The sequence below is a fragment of the Salvelinus sp. IW2-2015 genome, linkage group LG11 (genome assembly GCF_002910315.2).
Source record: "Salvelinus sp. IW2-2015 linkage group LG11, ASM291031v2, whole genome shotgun sequence".
Classification (NCBI taxonomy): domain Eukaryota; kingdom Metazoa; phylum Chordata; class Actinopteri; order Salmoniformes; family Salmonidae; genus Salvelinus; species Salvelinus sp. IW2-2015.
This window is the reverse complement of record NC_036851.1, coordinates 4,547,157-4,570,513: the sequence shown is the minus strand read 5'-3', so window position 1 is coordinate 4,570,513 and position 23,357 is coordinate 4,547,157. Positions and strand designations below refer to the sequence as shown.

Sequence of the window (23,357 nt, the reverse complement as noted above, 5' to 3'; positions counted from 1 at the left end):
ATCCCAGGTCCACAATAAATGCTTGATTTGTTCGATAATGTCCGTRATTTATGTAAAATTAGCTACTTTYGTTAGCYCGTTTGGTAAACAATTCCAAAGTCAGAAAGCGCYTTCACTAAAACGTGACGAAATGTCCAAAKGTTCCGTAACAGTCAGTAGAAACATGTCAAACGATGTATTGAATCAATCTTTAGAATGTTGTTAACATACATCTTGAATAACGTTCCAACCGGAGAATTACATTGACTTCAGTTGAGCGATGGAACGGAGCTGCCTCTCACGTGAACGCGCGTGGTCAAAGCGTGGTCACCTCATGGCAGTGGTTACTCATTCCTGTCTCCTTCGGCCCCCCTTCACAGTAGAGTCATCAGACAAAGTTCTATTGACTGTTGACATCTAGTGGAAGCCGTAGGAAGTGACAACTCATCCATATCTCGCTGTAATTTCAATGGGAGCTTGGTTGAAAAATTACCAACCTCAGAAAAAATCCAAACAGGAAGTGGAACTTCTCAGGTTTTTGCCACCCATATGAGTTCTGTTATACTCACAGACATAATTCAAACAGTTTTAGAAACGTCAGCGTGTTTTCTATCCAATACTACTAATAATATGCATATATTAGCAACTATGWCTGAGGAGCAGGCCGTTTACTCTGGGCACCTCTGTGCACCTTTCATCCAAGCTACTCAATACTGCCCCTGCAGCCATAAGAAGTTAATCACATTAGCCTACGTTAGCTCAACCGTCCCACGGGGGACCCACTGATCCTGTAGAGGTTTTAAWCCAGTATAAACTAATGCATAGAATGTGTTACACAAGAGACAAAATTCACAAATTCTTAAGCACAACATCAGTGTCATATCATAAGTGTAAAACTAACGACGACTTAATAATCCATACCTTCTGGGAATGCTATAAAGTCCAAAAGTTATGGGTGGGTTTAGAAGGTTGGCTGTCATAAGTATTCAAATGTAAATGTACTTTTAATTCATCTGTCTGCATATTTCAAGACATGGCATATGGGGGTGCAGTGAGATACCCGATGGGTTGGACGATACTTTTCTCATCAATCATCTTGACAAAAACGTATACTTAAAAACTGTAAATCAACCAATCCTCCGTCGTTAACACAATGGAAAGGTCAATGCTTTATTATCTAATAAATGTTGGAAGTGCGTGTGCAACGGAGAGAAACAAAATGGTGCCGTTTGAGGCCATGTGGCGGAGAGTGATGCGGGCGCTGGAGATGGGGGTGTGAGCAGGTGGGTCTGGGCAGGGGTGATGTTGTGGATGCTTGTGTGCGTCTGTATGTTGTCGTTTGTATGTGTATGTTTTGTATTGTTAATCTTACCAAAAAAAGGAATTAGCTGTGTAGTGTTAGGGCACAAACKAAAACCTTCACCCAGGGGGTGCGCCGGGACCGAGTTTGGGAAACACTGGTTTAGATCACTGTTCTTTACTCTGTGTGCAGGCTTTTGTCCTAGCCCAGCACTAAACACACCTGATTAAACCAATCAACGTATGATCACAACCTTGACTAGCTGAATCAGGTGGGTTAGTGTTAGGCTTGAAGGACCAGAATTGAAGAATACTGACTTAGAGAACGTACCAGCCATACTTTAGCTTGGTTCAACCTTACATTGGAGTGACTAAGACGCTGATATCTTGGTCTCTTTGTACTGAATGTCTGTATGGGTATGTTGCTTTCTATGTATGTCTATGTCCCTCTGGATGCCTCTGTCTGTATTTCTATGTCTTTTTGCATATCTGTCTGAATGTCTCTCTGTATGTCTCTCTGWCAATGTCTGTCTGTATGTCTAGCCTTGCTCCTTCAGGAAGGTCTCCCTACAGTGAAGTGTCATCCCTGCACGCTCCGCTCCACAACGGCCATCCTCAGGACTGCAGGAACATGTATAACCCAATGACCCCTAACCCCAGAATCAATCCTAACTCCGGTGTCAACCCCATGGACCAGTACATGCGACCCCCTCTGGCTCCCCCACTGCACAGCATGATGGGACACCGCAGCATGAATCAGTCCTCCGACGGTGAGTCAARAGTCCTGCGTCACGTGAAACACTTCTTGACCTTACCCTCATTACAACCAAAGACAGGCTCTATCTCAATTAGTATTCTCTCCATTCCTCCCGACTGATGAATTGAGAAAAAAAACAGAAGAAACCTCTTCGTGATACTCCGGTCCCTCAGGAGTCAGTATGGCTGTGTTCTAAAGCCTGTAATAATGTAATAATTCTTATCCTCTGTGTTTGTCCAGGTGGTAATAGCACCCCCTACTGTCACAACAACCTCATGTCATCCCACCACGGCTTCCCCCACGGACAGGGATTAGACCATGTGGGAGACGGTAAGAAAAGAACTGGATCGTGTTTATTTCCGCTGCAAAACGCTTTGAAATGTTTTCCGTTGCAATGCCCCATCTCCGCTCCTCATCTCCTCACCCATCCTTTACCTCCCAATCTCCCCCACTCCCTGTCTCCTCTTTTCTCTCCCCCCTCCTCCTTTCGCCTCCCCAGGCTCGCGGTTCTCAACGCCTCGCTCCATGCTGAAGCTGAGTAAGAAGCGTGCCTTGTCCATCTCTCCGCTGTCTGACGCCAGCGTGGACCTACAGACGGTCATCAGGACCTCTCCTAACTCCTTGGTGGCCTTCGTCAACTCACGTTGTGGACCCAACGGAGCCAGCTCCTACGGACATCTGTCTGTGGGCGCCATGAGGTCAGGAGCAGGAACCCTACACTATACTATGCTATGACATATACACCACAGTGTATTACACGATACTATGCTACATTACACTGTACTCACGCTGCTGACCCAAAGGAGCCAGCTCCTACGGACATATGTCTGTCATGAGGTCAGGAACCAGAATACTATCATCTATAACGCAACACTACTTTACATTCTTTGGCGTCAGTCACTTTGTATTGGAATGCATATTTTCCCAAAGAAATGTTAACGTCAGTTTTAAATCAGTAACATAACCTGTGATCAGTGTAATATTCTTAAACGTCATGATGATAAAAAAAWATATATATAATATGCCCCCCCATGCACCTTATGTTACCCCTATCTCTTGTCTCGTGTATTGTAGTCCATCAATGGGTTACTCCAACTCAATGAACTACCAGTCCAGACAACACGGCTCTATGTACGGTGGACACACCCCTGGACCCTGCCACGCCCCTCCCCCCCGACTACCCCCCCACAACCCCCGCCTCCACGCACCAAAACATGGACACGTAAGACTATTTATGATTGTCTTCAGACACTTGCTATGGCCTCCACCTGCTACTAACAGTTTCGAGAGAGTGCATACAGAAAAGTAGAGAGACATTCCAGAGCTTGTACCAAAGTACTGTATGTACATGTGCTTGAGTGGACCCATTTCCCGGCCGCGTCATGAAAAGCTGTGCGTGCAGTTCGCCATCAGAAACCTCTGTTTACCTAGCAGTGGATACGATCACATGCAACTTCAAATGCAGATCGTGCAAGTTAACAAAGCACATCATCAGATGGTTATTGACTACAATTTCTTAGATGTCATCAGAGGATTGATTACCTAGCACGCTTGTAAGCCAGTGAGGCAAGGTAAAATATCACAAATAGAGCTAGATAGAGCCAGAAGAATTATATATAGGTGTAGGATCTTAATTTGAGCCAGTTTGCTACAACAGGAAAATAATGTGAAATATTATGTGCATTATAATTAATGAACATTTTTGTAGGGGTTGATACATTTTTTGTTACGGCAAATCAAGTCTAAAATTTCAAAGTCGAAATGAATACACTCAAATACGCTACATGTTTGCGTTACCTGCTGAGCATAAACATTCTCAGCAACATAAGAGTGATCAAATTATGATCCTACATCTGTACTTGTTGAACATAGCTATAGCCATCAGTCTTGTGTGTTTTCATGGTCATCACTTACTCACTATTCAGTTTGTCAAGGCCCCGACATCAGTGTTAGAAATTTTAATTGAATTTCTTTAGGGGGTAGATCAGCTTTGATATTGCAGATAGATTGAAGCTTCCATCAATGTAATTTTCTGCATCATTTCCAATCATCCGTATATATGTTTTGTAAATATATACACACACACACACACACACACACACATACAGTATATATATATATTTTTTTATTATAATTTAAAAAATAATAAATATTCTTTTACATTTCCCCTAACCCTACCACCCATCCCCTAATTTGAGTAAACTACTGCCTGGACAACAACACAGGCTTCTACTTCCAGCTTAGACATACTATATACATTTTACGAACACAATGAATTTTACAATAGTTATCTTTTGTTTGTTTTTAATCCCATCCTTCAGCTCCACTCAACCCCTCCCATCTATGTCTAAACACCATCCAGTTTGATTTCTACTTGCCATATATTTGAAACTGTGCGGTTTAACAAAAGTTCTGAACCTATATACATTTTACCGACACAGTATATTTTACGTGAGTTATATTGTTGTTTTTAGTCCCATCTTTCAGCTCCACTCAACCCCTCCAATCTATCTCTTAACACAGACAAAAAAAAAGAATATTTGTCATATATTTTTCAACTGTGGTGTAATGTTTCACAAAACTTCTGAACCTTTCTATTCTCATAGTTTCTACAGATTGTAAATTAAAGATACATTTTGCTAAAAGTATTATTATATTATAGATCGATTGACTATGACTTTTCAAATCACCCAGCAGTGCTATTTGCAGAGTTTAGCTCCAGAAAACGTTGCAATTCTTCAYCCATTCCTGGACCTGCGACCAAAAACAAGCTACATACGAACAGTATCAAAACAATGATCTAGTGATTCTGTTTCTTCACAAACAAAATCTGCAGAGCTGCGATGGTTGTATCCCCCATACACAGTATATAACATTCTATTGGTTGAATTGTTTTWWWWWWTWWWTATAATTTAAGTTGAAAAATTCAACGTTTTGAATATGCCGTCGTTTTGCGGAAACGTTCATAAACTATGTGCCATGGATTCGGTAAATCAAAATAATTTCCTAACTATTTTGCAATCTATATAGCATAACTGTACATTTTTTGGTCCTTAAATTAAACCGTTTTTTTTTGCGGTAATGCTGTAGTTAGTTGGTTGTAATTTTGGCAGACATTTCCATATATTTTTGTTAGCTYCATGTATGACATAACTCCACCAGTTGTCACGTTCTGATCCTAGTTCTGGTGTTATTTCTTTGTTTTAGTTGGTCAGGACGTGAGTTGGGTGGGTATTCTATGTTTTGTGTTTCTATGTTGGGTTTCTCGTTTGGCCTGATATGGTTCTCAATCAGAGGCAGGTGTTAGTCATTGTCTCTGATTGGGAACCATATTTAGGTAGCCTGTTTTCTGTTGTGTTTTGTGGGTGGTTGTCTTCCGTGTCTGTATGTTCCACACAGAACTGTTTCGGTTTTCGTTCGTTACTTTATTGTTTTGTATTTCAGTGTTCAGTTTTGTTCTATTAAAACTCATCATGAACACTTACCACGCTGCGCATTGGTTCTCCGATCCTTGTTACTCTTCATCTTCAGAGGAGGAAGAGGAAAGCCGTTACACCAGTCCTATTTATGATATCATTTACAAAGATTATACCTTTTTATTTTACTTTTATTCCAAAAATAATGTTTTTTTTTTTATCTATTACTATATTTGAGTTGAACTATATTTGAGTGTCTTTTCTGGTGGATTAAACTGAAATTGCAACCAACTTTCTATGGCTTATTTTAAAAATAGTTTATATAATTTGGAGATTATTTCACTTTTAAATAAATGAAAGTAAGTGGTTGTAATCTGAATGAAGGGAAAAGGGCCATTCTTGACCATGTGGCGAGATTCTTACTAATCTGCAAAAAAACTAGTTCAGATCTAAGTATAACTTTTTATGACTGAAGCCTTTAGTGAGGGGTCTAATGCTATAATATTTATTCATTACTACCCTCCGAATTCATATTCATTGTCACGACTTRCYCCGAAGTCYGCTCCTCTCCTTGTTCGGGCGGCATTCAGCGATCGACGTCACCGGCTTTGTAGCCATCGCCGCTCCATTTTTCATATATCCATTTGTTTTGTCTTGTTTTCATACACACCTGGTTTTCATTTCCCCACTATATCTACTTGTATTTAACCCTCTGTTTCCCATCATGTTTTGTGTGTAATWATTTTTCATGTAATGTTGTGGTTGTTAAGCGCTTTACTTTATTGTTCCGTTTTTTTGAGCGCGTTTGTTTTTGTTGTGCTCCCGGTTTGGAACTATAATAAAGTGCGCTTTATTTAATCATACTCTGCTCTCCTGCACCTGACTTCGCCTTCATACACAGCCTGACATTCATTATATAAATAGGCCTGTTTAATTTGMACTGGCTTGCCATTCCAAATAAAATTGAATATTTTAGGTAAACTGGGATTTGACTAAAGAGTTAATAATGGTGATTGTTCCACAAATACACAGGGACTCTCCTTTTTTTGCTAACTTTCTATTKAAATGTATTGTAGTGAGATTATTTATTTATTTCGGGATATGAATACTGAGTATGTCCACATCACCGTCAGACCTTATTATTGGTCAATCTAAAAGTTATATATTTTTTAGTGATCCAATATGTAATATTAGTACACTTATCATTTGGTTGTAATCCAGAGAGGTAAGAAAAAGTTCAATGGCCAATGCAAATAGTCCGGGTATCTATTTGATTAGCTTTTCAGGAGTCTTATGGCTTAGAAGCTGTTAAGAAGCCTTTTGGACCTAGACTTGGCACTCTGTTACCGGTTGCCGTGCGGTAGCAGAGAGAACAGTTTATGACTAGGCTGGCTGGAATCTTTGGCAATTTTTAGGGCCTTCCTCTGACACTGCCTGGTATAGAGGTCCTGGATGAAAGGAAGCTGGCCCCAGTGATGTACTGGGCCGTACGCACTACCCTCTGTAGTGCCTTGCGGTCGGAGYCCGAGCAGTGTCAGGCAGTGATGCAATCAGTCAGGATGATCTCGATGGTGCAGCTGTAAACCTTTTTGAGGATCTGAGAACCCAATTGTCACGTTCCTGACCTGTTTTCTTTTGTCTTGTATTTATTTAGTTGGTCAGGGCGTGAGTTGGGTGGGTTTGTCTATGTGTGATTTTCTATGTTGYGATGTTTGTGTTCGGCCGGGTAGGATTCTCAATCAGAGGCAGCTGTCAATCGTTGTCCCTGATTGAGAATCATACTTAGGCAGCCTGGGTTTCACGTGTGTTTTGTGGGTSTTTGTTTCCGTGTTTGTATTCGTGCCACACGGGACTGTTGTCGGTTGTATTCATTTTGTTATTTTGTTTCATGTTAGTGTTCAGTTTCGATTTAATAAATTATCATGAGCACTACCCACTCTGCGTGTTGGTCCGATCCATGCTCCTCCTCGTCTGAGGAGGAGAACGACTATGACGACCGTTACACCAATGCAGAATTTTTTCAGTCTCCTGAGGGGGAATAGGCGTTGTCGTGTCCTCTTCACGACTGTCTTGGTGTGTTTGGACCATGATAGTTTGTTGGTGATGTGGACACTACAGCCCCGTCGATGAGAATGGGGACGTGCTCGGCCCTCCTTTTCCTGTAGTCCACGATCATCTCCTTTGTCTTGATCACGTTGAGGTAAAGGTTGTTATCCTGACACCACACTGCCAAGTCTCTGACCTCCTCCCTATAGGCTGTCTCATCGTTGTCGGTGATCAGGCCTACCACTGTTGTGTCATCATTAAACTTAATAATGTTGTTGGAGTCGTGCTTGGCCAAGCAGTCATGGGGGAACAGCGAGTACGGGAGGGGACTGAACACGCACCCCTGAGGGGCCCCTGTGTTAAGGATCAGGATGGCAGAAGTGTTGTTACCTATCCTTACCACCCCAGGGCGGCCTGTCAGGAAGTCCAGYATCCAGTTGCAGAGGGAGGCGTTTAGTCCCAGGGTCCTTAGCTTAGTGATGAGCTTTCGAGCACTATGGTGTTGAACGCTGAGCTGTAGTCAATGAATAGCATTCTCACATAGGTGTTCCTTTTTTCCAGATGGGAAAGGGCAGTGTAGAGTGTGTCTTCTGTGGATCTGTTGGGGTGGTATGCAAATTGGAGTGGGTCTAGGGTTTCTGGGATAATTGTGTTGAAGTGAGCCATGACCAGCCTTTCAAAGCACTTCATGGRTACAGACGTGAGTGCTACGGGTCGGTAGTCATTTAGGCAGGTTAGCTTAGTGTTCTTGGGCACAGCGACTATGGTGGTCTGCTTAAAACATGTTGGTATTACAGACTCGGTCAGGGATAGGTTGAAAATGTCAGTGAAGACACTTGCCAGTTGGTCAGCGCATGCTCGGAATACACGTCCRGGTAWTCCGTCTGGCCCTGTGGCCTTGTGAATGTTGACCTGTTTAAAGGTCTTAATCACATCAGTTACGGAGACCGTGATCACACAGTCGTATGCAACAGCTGGTGCGCTCATGCATGCTTCAGTGTTGCTTGCCTCAAAGTGCGCATAGAAGTTATTTAGCTCGTCTTGTAGGCTTGTGTCACTTTGCAACTCGCGGCTGTGCTTCCCWTTGTAGTCCYTAATAGTTTGCAAGCCCTGCCACATCCGACGAGCATCGGAGCCGGTGTAGTAGGATTCAATCTTAGTCCTGTATTGATGCTTTGCCTGTTTGATGGTTCGTTGGAGGGCATAGAGGGATTTCTTAAAAGCATCCGGGTTAGAGTACCACTCCTTGAAAGCAGCAGCTCTACAATTTAGGTCAATGTGGATGTTACTTTTAATCCATGGTTTCTGGTTGGGGTATGTACGTACGGTTACCTTGGGGATGACGTCATTGATGCACTTATTGATGAAACCGGTGACTGGTGTGGTGAACTCCTCAATGCCATCGGAAGAATCCCGGAACATATTCCAATCTGTGCTATCAAAAGAATCCTGTAGCTTAGCATCTGCGTCATCTGACCACTACCATATAGAGCGAGTCACTGGTACTTCCTGCTTTAATGTTTGCTTGTAAGCAGGAATCAGGAGGATATAGGTATGGTCAGATTTGCCAAGTGAAAGYCGTGGGAGAGTTGTGTACGRGTCTCTSTGTGTGGAGTAAAGGTGGTCTAGAGTTTTTTTCCTCTGGTTGCACATGTAACATTCTGGTAGAAATMAGGTAAAACGTATTTAAGTTTACCTGCATTAAAGTCCCCGGCCACTAGGAGTGCCGCCTCTGGATGAGCATTTTCTTGTTTGCTTATGGTCTTATACAGCTCATTGAGTGCGGTCTTGATGCCAGCATCGGTTTGTGGTGYTAAATAGACAGCAACGAAAAATATAGATGAACAATTTCTTGGCAAATAGTGTGGTCTACAGCTTATCATGAGATACTCTACCTCAGGTGAGTAAAACCTTAAGACTTCCTTAATTTTAGATTTCGTGCACCAGCTGTTATTGACAAATAGACACAGACTGCCACCCCTTGTCTTACCGGAGGCAGCTGTTCTATCTTGCCGATGCACGAAATACCCAGCCAGCTGTATGTTATCCCTGTCGTAGTTCAGCCACAACTCGGTGAAACATAAGATATTACAGTTTTTAATGTCCCGTTGGTAGGATATTCTTGATCGGAGCTCATCCAGTTTTTTATTCAATGATTGCGCGTTGGCTAATAGTACGGAAGGTAGAGGCAGGTTACCCACTCGGTATCAGATTCTTCCTACGTCCCCTATATCTTTCTCTCTTCTTCATGCGAATGACAGGGATTTGGTTCTTGTCCGGTGTCCAACTCGTTAAAGAAAAAATCTTTGTCCAGTACGAGGTGAGTAATCACTGTTCTGATATCCAGAAGCTCTTTTCGGTCATAACGGTGGCAGAAACATTATGTACAAAATAAGTTACAAATAACGCGAAAAAACACACACAATAGCACAATTGGTTAGGTACCCATAAACGGCAGCCATCTCCTCCTGCGCAATTATCCATATTTTAATAGCTAACATTTCGATGGCCACAATAAATAGATATACAGTAGAGGACAACCTTGTTTTACTCCTCTTGACTGTTTAATACTTTCTGAGAAGTAGCCATTATTTACTATTTTAAACCTAGGATTAATATACTGTACATAACTTTAAACCATTGTATAAGAGCTTTGCCAAAATTGAAATTTTCCAGGAATTTATATATAGATTCCAGTTGTACTTCATCAAAAGCCTTTTCAAGTCAACTATGAATACAAGGCCTGGTTTTCCAGATTTTAATAGTGTTCTATTGTTTCCAGTACTTGTCTTATATTATCTACAATGTATCGTCCATGTTAAAAACCTGTCTGATTTGGATGAATAATATCTGACAATACCTTTTTAATTCTATGCGCTATGCATTTTGCATCACAACACTGAAGTGTAAGGGGCCTCCAATTTTAATGGACTGGATCTTTATATTTACCACTTGCGTCCTGTTTCAGTAATAATGAAATCAGACCTTCTTGTTGAGAATCTGGTTAAAGTGGTTAAAACATGCTAATAACGGTCCTCTGAGTACATCAAAAAAGGTTTGGTGTACCTCAACTGGTATGCCATCCAGCACAGGAGTTTTCCCGGACTTAATAATAAATATTCTTCGGGATCGGTGTCCTTTCCACTGGACGGTTGAGCTAATGTAGGCTAATGCAATTAGCATGAGGTTGTAAGTCACAAGAACATTTCCCAGGACATAGACATATCTGATATTGGCAGAAAGCTTAAGTTCTTGTTAATCTAACTGCACTGTCCAATTTACAGTAGCTATTACAGTGAAATAATACCATTCTATTGTTTGAGGAGAGTGCACAATTTTGATTATGAAAAGTTATTAATAAACAAATTAGGCACATTTGGGCAGTCTTGACTCAAAATTTTGAGCAGAAATGCAATCGTTCATTGAATCAGTCTAAAACTTTGCACATACAGTGGGGAGAACAAGTATTTGATCACTGCCGATTTTGCAGGTTTTCCTACTTACAAAGCATGTAGGAAAATATAGATTCCAGTTGTACAGACCCGAAACCTGAAGGATCTGGAGAAGGTCTGTATGGAGGAGTGGGCCAAAATCCCTGCTGCAGTGTGTGCAAACCTGGTCAAGAACTACGGGAAACATATGATCTCTGTAATTGCAAACAAAGGTTTCTGTACCAAATATTAAGTTCTGCTTTTCTGATGTATCAAATACTTATGTCATGCAATAAAATGCAAATTAATTACTTAAAAATCATACAATGTGATTTTCTGTTTTAGATTCCGTCTGTCACAGTTGAAGTGTACCTATGATAAAAATTACAGACCTCTACATGCTTTGTAAGTAGGAAAACCTGCAAAATTGGCAGTGTATCAAATACTTTGTTGCTCCCCACTGTTCTTGCTTGCCCATCTAGTGGCCGAAATCTAATTGCACCTGGGCTGGAATAATCATTATGACCTTTCTCTTGCATTTCAAAGATGATGGTACAAAAAAAATACAGAAGAACGGTTGTTTTTTCTTTGTATTATCTTTTTTCCAGATCTATTGTTGTTATATTCTCCTACATTCCTTTCACATTTCCACAAACTTCAAAGTGTTTCCTTTCAAGTGTACCAAGAATAGGCATATCTTTGCTTCAAGGCCTGAGCTACAGGCAGTTAGATTGGGTATGTCATTTTAGGTGAACATTTATAAAAAAGGGGGGCGGATCCTTGAGGGCTTTGATTGGTCAAGATGTTCCTCCTCTGTAATTTGGCCTTCACAGTAGTCTTTCTGTACAGCTCTTAATTTTACATTATTAAAGAAAACAAAATCCATACAATTATTCAGTTAGTGGAGATGGAGGAGACTGAAACTATTGCTTAAGAGTACTTTGCTTCCTCTTTAAAAATATAGTTTGGTGAAATCATGGGTGACTCCATTTGTAAACAAGTTCAGAAAATTATTTTGGAAGCATTTCTATGTTAGAGATTAAAAAATTAATAGTGCATTTTCCCCCGTACTCCATCAGGGTTTCTTTATTTTTTACAATATTAACTAAGGCAAAAAAAGAAACGTCCCCTTTTTCGGGACCCTGTGTCTCAAGATAATTCGTAAAATCGAAATAACTTCACAGATCATTCATTGTAAAGGGTTTTACACTGTTTCCCATGCTGTTCAATGAACATAAAACAATTCATGGAACATCACTGTGGAACGAGTCGTTAAGACACTAACAGCTTACAGACGGTAGGCAATTAAGGTCAACAGTTATGAAAATTTTAGACCACTAGTGTTCTTTCTAACTCTGAAAAACACAAAAAGAAAGTGCCCAGGGTCCTGCTCATCTGGGTGAACGTGCCTTAGGCATGTGCAGAGGCATGAGGACTACAGTGGTGCCAGGCAATAAATTGCAATGTCCGTACTGTGACACCTAAGACAGCGCTACAGGGAAACAGGATGGACAGCTGATCGTCCTCATGCAGTGGCAGCACACGGTAACAAACACCTGCACAGGATCGGTACATCCGAACATCACACCTGCGAACAGGTACATGGATGGCAACAACAACTGCCCGAGTTACACCAGGAAACGCACAATCCTCCATCAGTGCTCAATGCTGAAAGTCTGCTGAGATCCGCAATAGGCTGAGAGAGTCCTGGACTGAGGGCTTGTAGGGCCTGTTGTAAGGCAAAGTCCTCAACCAGATCATCACGGACAGACAAACGTTGGCCCTATGGCAAAACACCGTCGCTGGACCAGACAGGACTGGCAAAAAAGTGCTCTTCACTGACGAGTCACAGATTTGTCTCACGGGGTGATGGTCCGGATCACGTTTATCGTCGGAGGATTGAGCGTTACAACCGAGGCCTGTACTTTGAGGGGGATTATTGGAGTGTGGAGGGTCCGTCATGGTCTGGGGCGGTGTGTCACGAGCATCATCGGACTGAGCTTGTTGTCATTGCAGGCAATCTTAGTGCTGTGCGTTACAGGAAGACATCCTCTCCTCATGTGTACAATTCCTGCAGGCTCATCCTACGAGGAACATTCCAGTATGACAATGCCACCAGCCATGCTGCTCGTTCTGTGCGTGATTTCCTGCAAGACAGAATGGAAAGTGTTCTGCCAAGGCCAGCAGCCCGGATCTCAACCCATTGAGCAGTCTGGACCTGTTGGATCGGAGGGTGAGGCTAGGGCATTCCCCCCAGAAATATCCGGGACTGACAAATGACTGTGCAGTCCATGAGGAGATGCACTGCAGTACTTAATGCAGCTGGTGGCCACACCAGATACTGACTGTTTCTTGTGATTTTGACCCCCCCCCCCGCCCTTTGGTTCAGGGACACATTATTCAATTTCTGTTAGTCACATGTCTGTGGAACTTGTTCAGTTTAATGTCAGTTGTTGATGCTTGTTATGTTCATACAAATATTTACACATGTTACGTTTGCTGAAAATAAACTGATTTGACATTGAGAGGACATTTCTTTGAGTTTATTACACTTGACCTTTCTTGAATAAGTTCCTCCATTTGTTTTTCCTGTAACTGTAATGAATGCTCATGGAGAAAAGTGTGTAGATTCACGCACAGAGTGCGGGGGATGTTTATTAAGCCGTCACAGAAGGCAGGAGTCGTGGTCACAGGCAGGCAATGGTCAAACACAGGTAGGTAGTCAAAAACAAACAATASCTCACAACCATACAAACAGAAAGAACTGAACTAAATAGGGAGCTGATGAGACCAGGTGAGAAACGAACACAGGTGAAATCAATGAACAAAAATGAAAGACAGGGCTACGTTSCAGAACACAAAGAAACAGAGCTACGTTCAAGAACACAAAGAAAAAGAACACAAGGTTGACTAAGAATAGGAAAGCAGAACCTTACACTAACTTATTATGTGCCTCTATGGTACTGTTTTTATTGTTATCTATCTGTACTATTAGTCTTTATTTTTGCTTTGTTAATATGGACTCTTTTGACCTAAATTGCTTTTGTTTTAGTATTGAGTATTGAATTGCATGGCCTCTAAAGGCACATTTAAAAGTGTCCTATACAATAAGGGGATCTTCTGTAGCTATGTAATGTTGGAAAAAGTCCGTTATAAATTCTTCTGTCCTAGTTAAAATCAAGTTATCATCCAATAGGCTTTGATTCAATTTCCAATATCCTCACCCAAGTGGAAATTCTGTAAGAGGAATGMATATGCCAATTATTTTATGGTCCAARCGCATTSTGTCCCCTATCAACACTTTTRWATATTTTGGTGCCAGCGAGAATGACATAAGAAAGTAGTCAAGACGACTASRTTGATTGAGCCTCCGCCATGTKRKTCTCACTAGGGCAGGATATTTAAGCCTCCATATATGCACTAGTTCCAGTATATCCATGATGTCCTTAAGTGCACGAGGGTGATAGTTTGTAGTGTGATTTCCTTTACGGTCCATTGAGGTATTTAAAAACGCTATTATAATCTCCCACCATAATAATTGAGTCTTGTATTGCTTGTAGGTTTGATAAAGTATTATATATATTTTCAAAGAAGCATGGATCATCATTATTTGGACTGTATAGATTAATGATCCAAATATGTTTATGGTCCAATATATATWTTTTTTATAATCCATCTACCTTGCCAATCTGTTTGGACAATTTGCACATTCTGATCAAAATAGTTGTTCATAAATTGAGTTTCTTTGCCCATGGGAGAATATATATACCCCCCGTCCTTTTTCTACAAAACTTAATCTYAAATTGTTGAATGAGTTTCCTGTAAACAATAGATATTATATTCCTTCTCTATGATCTGCTAAGCCATTACAAMTATAACTAGCTATACATATTTAACAATTTACCATAATGAAAGGTTTCAGTTCTATTTATCATAATATATGTTTGTAAACTTACCGTTAAAAAGTACCATCATGATTGAGTGTTCATATAGCTGTACCATGGTATTTGCACTGCTTAACACAACCAGTCATGATGTTTTCATCCGATTGTCAAAGAATCACTTCAAAAGATCGCTCCTGTTGGCTACCCGTGCACCTTTGTCCACTCACAAAATAAATCCACACAGTGCACTGCAATTTGATGAATGGAAAGAGACATCTGTAACAAAAAAAACTGAAATTGTAATGACATTCAGCGATTGATGCGTCCACTGCTGTACACGCGTGTCTCGGTCTTGACCACTTTTCTCCGCCTTGGCAAAATGTTAGTGTTCTCGTCAAACCACAACACAATTTGGAGGCTATACCGCCCGTTTTCACTGTGTGCTCTTTTCGAAGGACGGCTCCCTGTCTCTCAGGGGCCCTGGGYTCCYGGGGGACAGGGGTGGTCTGCCAGTCACTGGGACGACAACCCAACTTGGGATGGGGAGAGGTTTTAATGGGTGGAATAATGGAAAACAATTGGAGGTTTACTTAGTAGCAAAACAAAGATTGTGGACACTCAATCATTATTGTACTTATTAATGGCATGTTTACAAGCATAGTGTTAGCAATCCTGCTTATCTTTTGATGTCAGGATGTGTGCGCATCGCTCGAACGCGACGTTTCATGGTGAACAAGAAATGGCTCTATATAGTCCTGACCTGTTTCTCTGTGTGTAGCCGAAGACAGAGGTGGTACTGGGCAGTGTGATGTTTTACCAGACATTCTAACGTACCAATGTTATAACTGAGTGCAATCCTGTCTTTGCGTGTGTGTGTGTAGCTAAAGACCGAGCCAGTGCTGGGTAGTGTGATGGATGGGATCACCATTAAGAGTCTGGAGGAGAGGTCTGAGGGTGACGTGGCCAGCCCATCCTCTACTGGCACACAGGTAACAGGTTACACTACACTACACACACAACCTCAGGTAACACTACGCTCATTACACACGGCACACAACATACAAGCAATAGGTTACACTACACTATCCACAATACACACACAAGCAGGGGTGAAAGTAAGCCAGTTTGYTATGGTGCGGTATGGTGTCCCAGGAAAATAAATAGTTGGGGTACGTCGTACCGGTAAAACGTGAGCCTATCACAATGATTAGAATGTAATGCCAAGAAAACTATAGGCAATTACACCYTTATTTAACATTACCACATGTCAGCTGCATAAAAAATGCAAATTTACTTGAAAACGGGCGGTATACCCTCCAAATTGTGTTGTGGTTCGGTGAGCCGAGACCGAGACACGTGACGCATCAATCGCTGAATGTCATTACAATTTCAGTTTTTTTGTTACAGATGTCTCTTTCCATTCAGCAAATTACAGTGCACTGTGTGGATTTATTTTGTGAGTGGAAAAACGTGCGCGGGTAGCCAACAGGAGCGACCTTTTGAAGTGATTGTTTGACAATCAGGTGAAAACATGACTGGTTGTATTTATGCCACATTAAAAGGATGATAAAAGTTKTGACATATTTTTACTTGCCTACTAGGCCCACGGAGATTATACTAAATCAATAGGGATTCTATATGTAATTCTATGATTAGACCCATAACATTTTTGAAAAAAATAGAAGGTCCCTTACCGATACAGGCACACCAAGAAATCTGACTGGCGACAGGTACTGTGCTTAGCACAATAGGAGGCTGTTCCTTCTCTTGCTAGAACAAAAGCTATCCCTGCTGTGTACTGACCTGGTACCAACGATCCTGCCGTTTATACTTGTAGAATCGCAATGCTCGTCAGTGGCCAAGAACTTGACTTTGAGCCAATCAGAGAGCACAAACCTCCATGTGGGGGAGCCGACAGAAAAATTGCCAAAATAGGGCACATTTCCCAGTGTAATCCACCCCRTTTTCATCTGTATTGTTCTTACTAAAACATATTTTTATTCTTTATTCCTTTTACATCTAGCTAAGGAGTTTTGTGTTTGAATAAATATGTTTTTGTTAGGTTCAGTTTGATAATATGCACCTGCTCATTTTGTTAGCTAGCTAATTAGTTAACGTTAGCTTGATAACTGAGCCAGGAAGTCACATACACTAAATATGAAACGAATGGGGTGGTAAGTGCAGCACGAGGCACACAACACTAAATGCTTGCCTTTACAAAGCTAGCTTTCTACCAATAATTGATTTCACTTTCCATTATCCCATACTGCCAATGCCAGTTTGCTTGCTAGCTAATTTTGGCTAAATGTTTAGCACAACATAGCTAGCTAGCTACTCCACCGACTCTCGACAGCTAACAGGCATTTAATTATATTTAATTATATTTAATTATAATGTTGCTACCTACACCAGTTATTTAGTTGTGGTCATCTGGTTAGTATCAATAAGGGCTTACTACAAATTCTAGCTAGCTAGCTAGCAACAACATAAGCGCAGCTTGCCAATTAGCTTACATTAGCTACAGCAGGCACAAGCCAAACAAGCTACTGCCCCCTTGTGGCTGGAAGTATTTATGCGAGGCAAAAATCAGAGGTAAAACTGTGAACAACAAAAACTTAACTGCCGACACTCTGGGCAYTACSTATCGGCAGTCAGATTTCTCTGTGGGTCTGACCCGTAAGAATGAAATCTTCTGCACACAAAACACACACACACWRWSAKWWMYAYYWMYASGWRYWCSYCWRCRSKTRCWCWRWSKCTKWMSKMWRRYKMMRCKCRKCRKCKYKWSWWCRKRKCMKCMSSWSSWCRTRRTRCRCRCRRRRRRCWSKWGAWYWKKTSCMYCGASTYYMGWSMMSRSGCCKSKKYAKWWSMRSSCRMKMRKSCKRCKRCRRRTCRCRRRTCRWSASKKRKTCRSSYGASKRRRRRRTRRTCWCWRTRRRCWRKWKKWCWRKRCRSWSKKCWSMSMSRYRKRCCRCTSWSKKCAKAARYMSMKMAGWSMCMCRCCRCRRCWKWAWAKAKAKACWCWKKKCCRKTSWMATAWAAAAAAAACTACAGACCAGTATCCCCTCTTTCTTTRCTTTCCAAAACACTTTCTGACAACTGTCTCAGAACGATCTTCTTGACCCTAACCAGTCAGGGTTCAAGACGGGTCACTCAACCGAGACTGCTCTCCTCTGTGTCACGGAGGCTTGCCGCACTGCCAAAGCTGACTCGTTCTCCTCAGTTCTCATCCTCCTAGATCTATCTGCTGCCTTCGACAGCATGAACCATCACGTCCTCTGCTCCTACCAGGTGATGTGGAGAGGATCTGTGTCTGCGCCAAATACTCTCACTACTGGTGTCCCCCGGGGCTTGGTTCTAGGCCCATGTCTCAGCTTGGATGTCGGCCCCCCCACCTCCAGCTCAACAAGACAGAGCTGCTCTTACTCCCGGGGGAAGGCATGCCTGCTCCAAGACATCTCCATCATGGTTGACCACTCTATGGTGTCCACCTCCCAGAATGCAATGAACCTTGGCGTGACCCTGGACAACACCCCTGTCACTCTCTGCAAACATCAATGTAGATACTTGCTCCGGTAGGTTTATGCTCTACAACATCCGTAGAGTAAGACCCTACCTCACAAAGGAAGCGGCGCAGGCCCTAATCCATGCAATTGTCATCTCCCGTCTGGTCCACTGCAACTCTGTCTTGGCTGGGCAGTCGAAGCTTTCATCCACTACAAGACCATGGTACTTGCCTATGGAGCAGCAAACCCTAAACCCAACCTGAGTACTCCGTTCTGCCATCTCTGGTCTCTTGGCCCTCCCGTCCCTACGGGAGGGCAGCTCCCGCTCAGCCCAGCAATGGTGAAACCAGCTTCCCCCTAAAGCTAGGGTAGCTGAGTCTTCCCGAAAACATCTGAAACCCTACCTCTATAAAGAGTATCTAAATGAAGATGAATGCACAAACTGTAAGTCACTCTGGATAAGAGTGTCTGCTAAATGACTAAAATGTAAAAATATTTAATGAAGAACATAACACACAGGTAACAGGTTACACTACACACTCAACCACACAATCCCACATGGTAACACTCAATCACAACTTTAAAACATTTTGCTAACAAAATGTGTGAGATTGTCATTGTGAGAGAGAGAGAGAGAGAGAGAGAGAGAGAGATTGTGTGTATGCGCCTGCATGTGTGTGTGTGTGTGCTATGTGTTTCAACAACTGTTTCAACTATGTGTATTTAATGTTGCTCATCTGAGAACCGCCCATGTACTTCCTGTTGTGTTGAACCCTGACTTCTAACCAATGACCCGTGACCATTGACCTCTACCCAGGATCCTCTGATGGGTCTGCTGGAGGGGAGGGAGGATCTGGATAAGGAGGATAAACCGGAACCAGAGGCCATCTATGAGACCAACTGCCACTGGGAGAGCTGCAGCAAGGAGTTTGACACGCAGGAGCAGCTAGTCCACGTGAGTATGGACAGGACAGGAGGTTTTCCTGACTACGTGACTTGGCCTGGATAAACTCAGGGCCCCCGGCACTAGTTAGGGCCCAGAGTTTTTCTGGTCAGGTCATGAGGAAAAACTATTCCCTTCTCTCATATACACACTGTATGAGAGAAGGGAAAGGAAGGGAACCGTTGGTTTGAGTCAGTCRCGAGTAGCGGTCTCCAACTATGGTCCAAAACACAGGATCCGTGTAAATCAACCATAACATCCCTCTGTCTTCAACAGCACATAAACAACGAGCACATCCACGGAGAGAAGAAGGAGTTTGTGTGCCACTGGCAGGAGTGTTCCAGGGAGCAGAGACCTTTCAAGGCCCAGTACATGCTGGTGGTTCACATGCGCAGGCACACAGGAGAGAAACCGCATAAGTGTACTGTGAGTATACTACAGTATCCTGGTCGCTCTCTCGCAAACTGAGCTTTGAAGTTGATCGTTAAATGAATTCAAATTCAATATTGAATCAAATTTCAAATTCATCAAATAATGAATTTCATAGATCAGTTTGAGAGAGAGAGATACAGTATAGGTAGTATACTRACAGTGCATGTATGTGGCTTTAATCGAAATGCACTACCTGACAGTGATTACATCAGACCTTCAGACTACGTTACATATTGGTATTTGTACAGTATGTGTGTATCAGTTTGAGCTGTGTTATAATGTGTTATGTGTGTTTCAGTTTGAGGGCTGTAATAAGATGTGCATCTATAGTTTCAGTTTGAGGGATAATATACAYTGCATTCGGAAAGTATTCGGACCCCTTGACTTTTCCACATTTTGTTACGTTACAGTCTTATTCTAAAAAGGATTTTTTTAAAAAATAATCCTCATCAATGTTTTTTTTCATCACACAATACCCCATAATGACAAAGCAAAACTAGTTTTTAAGATTTTTGCAAATGTATTAAAAATGTAAAACTGAAATATCAAATTTACATAAGTATTCAGACTCTTTACTCAGTACTTTGTTTGAAGAACCTTTGGCTGTGATTACGGCCTCGAGTCTTCTTGGGTATGACGCTACAAGCTTGGCTCACCTGTATTTGGGGCATTTCTCTCATTCTTCTCTGCAGATCCTCTCAAGCTGTGTCAGGTTGGATGGGGAGCGTCGCTGCACAGTTATTTTCAGGTCTATCCAGAGATMTTCGATCGGGTTCAAGTACGGGCTCTGGCAGGGCCACTCAAGGACATTCAGAGACTTGTCATTCAGAGACTTGGAAGGTGAACCTTCGCCCCAGTCTGAGGTCCTGAGCACTCTGGTGCAGGTTTTCATCAAGGATCTCTGTACTTTGCTCCATTCATCTTRCCCTCGATCCTGATTCGTCTCCCAGTCCCTGCCACCATGCTTCAGTAGGGATGGTGCCAGGTTTCCTTCAGACGTGACGCTTGGCATTCAGGCCAAAGAGTTCGATCTTGGTTTCATCAGACCAGAGAATCTTGTTTCGCATGGTCTGGGAGTCCTTTAGGTGCCTTTTGAAAAACTCCAAGCCGGCTGTCATGTGCCTTTTACTGAGGAGTGGCTTCCGTCTGGCCACTCTACCGTAAAGGCCTGATTGATGGAGCGCTGCAGAGATGGTTGTCCTTCTGGAAGGTTTTCCAATCTCCACAGAGGAACTCTGGAACTCTCTCAGAGTGACCATCGGGGTCTTAGTCACCTCCCTGACCAAGGACCTTCTCCCTCGACAGCTCAGTTTGGCCGGGCAGCCAGCTCTAGGAAGAGTCTTGGTGGTTTCAAACTTCTTCCTTTTAAGAATACTGGAGGCCACTGTGTTCTTGGAGACCTTCAATGTTGCAGAAATGTTTTGGTACCCTTCCCCAGATCTATGCCTCGACACAATCCTGTCTCTGAGCTCTACGGACAATTCCTTCGACCTCATGGCTTGGCTTTTGCTCTGACTGTCAACTGTTGTCAACTGTGGGATCTTATATAGACAGTTTTTCATTTTGTCATTATGGGGTATTGTGTGTAGATTGATGGGGGGGGGGAAATGATTTAATCAATTTCACAATAAGGCTGTAACGTAACAAAATGTGGATAAAGGGAAGGGGTCTGAATACTTTCCTAATGTACTGTAAGTTTGAGCGTGTGTTGTAATGCGTTATGTGTGTTTCGGTTTGATGGGTATTATAAGACATTGTTAACCTCTGTTTCAGTTTGTGGGCTGTAATAAGGCCTACTCTTGGTATGGGTCTTGTGTGTTTCACCTTGAGCTGTGTTATGATGCTTTATGCGTTGTTTCAGTTTGTGGGCTGTAATAAGGCCTACTCTTGGTATGGGTCTTGTGTGTTTCAGCTTGAGCTGTGTTATGATGCTTTATGCGTTGTTTCAGTTTGAGGGCTGCAACAAGGCCTACTCTCGCCTGGAGAACCTGAAGACCCACCTGCGGTCTCATACAGGGGAGAAGCCGTACGTCTGTGAACACGAGGGATGCAACAAAGCCTTCTCCAACGCCTCGGACAGAGCCAAGCACCAGAACCGCACACACTCCAACGAGGTACAGTCAATCAACCAATCACACTAACTCCAACTGCTGACGTCATCACCTGCTTAAAGGGATTGTTCACTCAAGTTATAGCTTTAAATTGTGTCATGAATAGCTGGCGAATGATCTATCAGCCTCGATTACATTGAAATCTATGATTTATCTATGATTTTTCTCGTGTTTTGACATCGTGAGAGACTATTTGAAAGGCGGATGGCATAAGAAATGACTTAAAATTGCTACAAATGTCTGACATCTACCTGAATTCAAGTTTTGTTTCCGTGTCCAATCGTGTTGTGTCCTCCTGTCCCACGACAGAAGCCGTATGTGTGTAAGATCCCTGGGTGTACGAAYCGCTACACAGACCCCAGCTCTCTGCGGAAGCACGTGAAGACAGTCCACGGCCCTGAGGCTCACATCACTAAGAAGCACCGAGGGGACACTGGGCCCCGGCCGCCTGGCTCATCACTGACCCCCGGTGGACAGTCTGGTGAACTGCTGCTGGAGAAAGAGGAGACTAGACACAGGGAGGACTGCAAACTGCTGGCGCCTGAATCTGCTCTGGTGAGTGAGGGGAAGGGGAAGACGGCTCATAATAATGGCTGGAACGGAGCAAATGGAATGGCATCAAACACATCGAAACCATGTCTTTGATGTATTTGATACCATTCCACTCCAGCCATTACCACAAGCCCGTTCTCCCCAATTAAGGTGCCACCAACCTCCTGTGATTTAGACTGGAGAGCTGAGAATGAAATCATCTTCTGACTCAACTCCTGCTTTCTGTGCTGTCCCGCTGCTATAGAGTTCTTCCAAATGMTTTAAGCTACATGTATTAAGCTACATTATCATCTCTCCAGAAGTCTCAGCCCAGTCCGGGTGGCCAGTCGTCCTGCAGTAGCGAGCGTTCTCCGCTGGGGAGCGCGAACAACAACGACAGTGGTGTGGAGATGAACCTGAACGCAGCAGGGAGCCTGGAGGACCTGACCGCTCTGGAGGACGGAGGGGCGGGAGGAGGAGGTGAAGCTGGGGGAAGAGGGCAGGGCATGGCAGGYATGGGGGGCACGTCGGCTCAGGCCCTAAAGAGACTAGAGAACCTGAAGATAGACAAGCTGAAACAGATCAGAAGGCCCACTCCACCTGGACGCTGTGGTCGGAGTAGCAAGCTACCAGCACTCACAGGTTTGTAAAGTCGCTTGTAGAGGAAGAACGATGGTTGAACCAGTGATTTTAAACCTGGTCCTTGTCTATAGAGGACCTCGTCCTCTATAGACAAGGATTTACCTAGAATCAGACCTGGGAGTAAGATGCTGAGCTTGGATTCAGTTCACAATACTTATGCTTTCTTCTTGAACAGCCCTTGAAGAGTGAGGCTAACTAAAATGTATGTGTTACCCTTCCAATGAGCTTATCATATAAACTACAATGCGAAAAGTACGGTTTACTTCACTTTTAATCAGGTCAGCACAGGTAACAGCCGTTTACAGTCTTTCTTTCGTTTTTCATTCTTACTCTTCCCAATTCACTTAAACTATATTTCTTTATTTCCCATGGGCTTCACC

The 23,357-nt window shown here is 42.7% G+C and overlaps 1 protein-coding gene across 1 annotated transcript in view; it reads left to right on the top strand.

Moving 5' to 3' along the window:
• Window positions 1-23,357, top strand: part of gli1 (GLI family zinc finger 1) — a 144,004-nt gene that overhangs the window by 86,650 nt on the left and 33,997 nt on the right. The window contains exons 3-12 of the mRNA XM_070445503.1: window positions 1,822-2,048; window positions 2,276-2,365; window positions 2,535-2,733; window positions 3,110-3,257; window positions 15,694-15,801; window positions 19,136-19,273; window positions 19,538-19,687; window positions 21,643-21,807; window positions 22,114-22,359; window positions 22,656-22,977. Of these exons, the coding sequence (XP_070301604.1) occupies window positions 1,822-2,048; window positions 2,276-2,365; window positions 2,535-2,733; window positions 3,110-3,257; window positions 15,694-15,801; window positions 19,136-19,273; window positions 19,538-19,687; window positions 21,643-21,807; window positions 22,114-22,359; window positions 22,656-22,977 (1,793 nt within the window). The remainder of the gene's footprint in view (window positions 1-1,821; window positions 2,049-2,275; window positions 2,366-2,534; window positions 2,734-3,109; window positions 3,258-15,693; window positions 15,802-19,135; window positions 19,274-19,537; window positions 19,688-21,642; window positions 21,808-22,113; window positions 22,360-22,655; window positions 22,978-23,357) is intronic.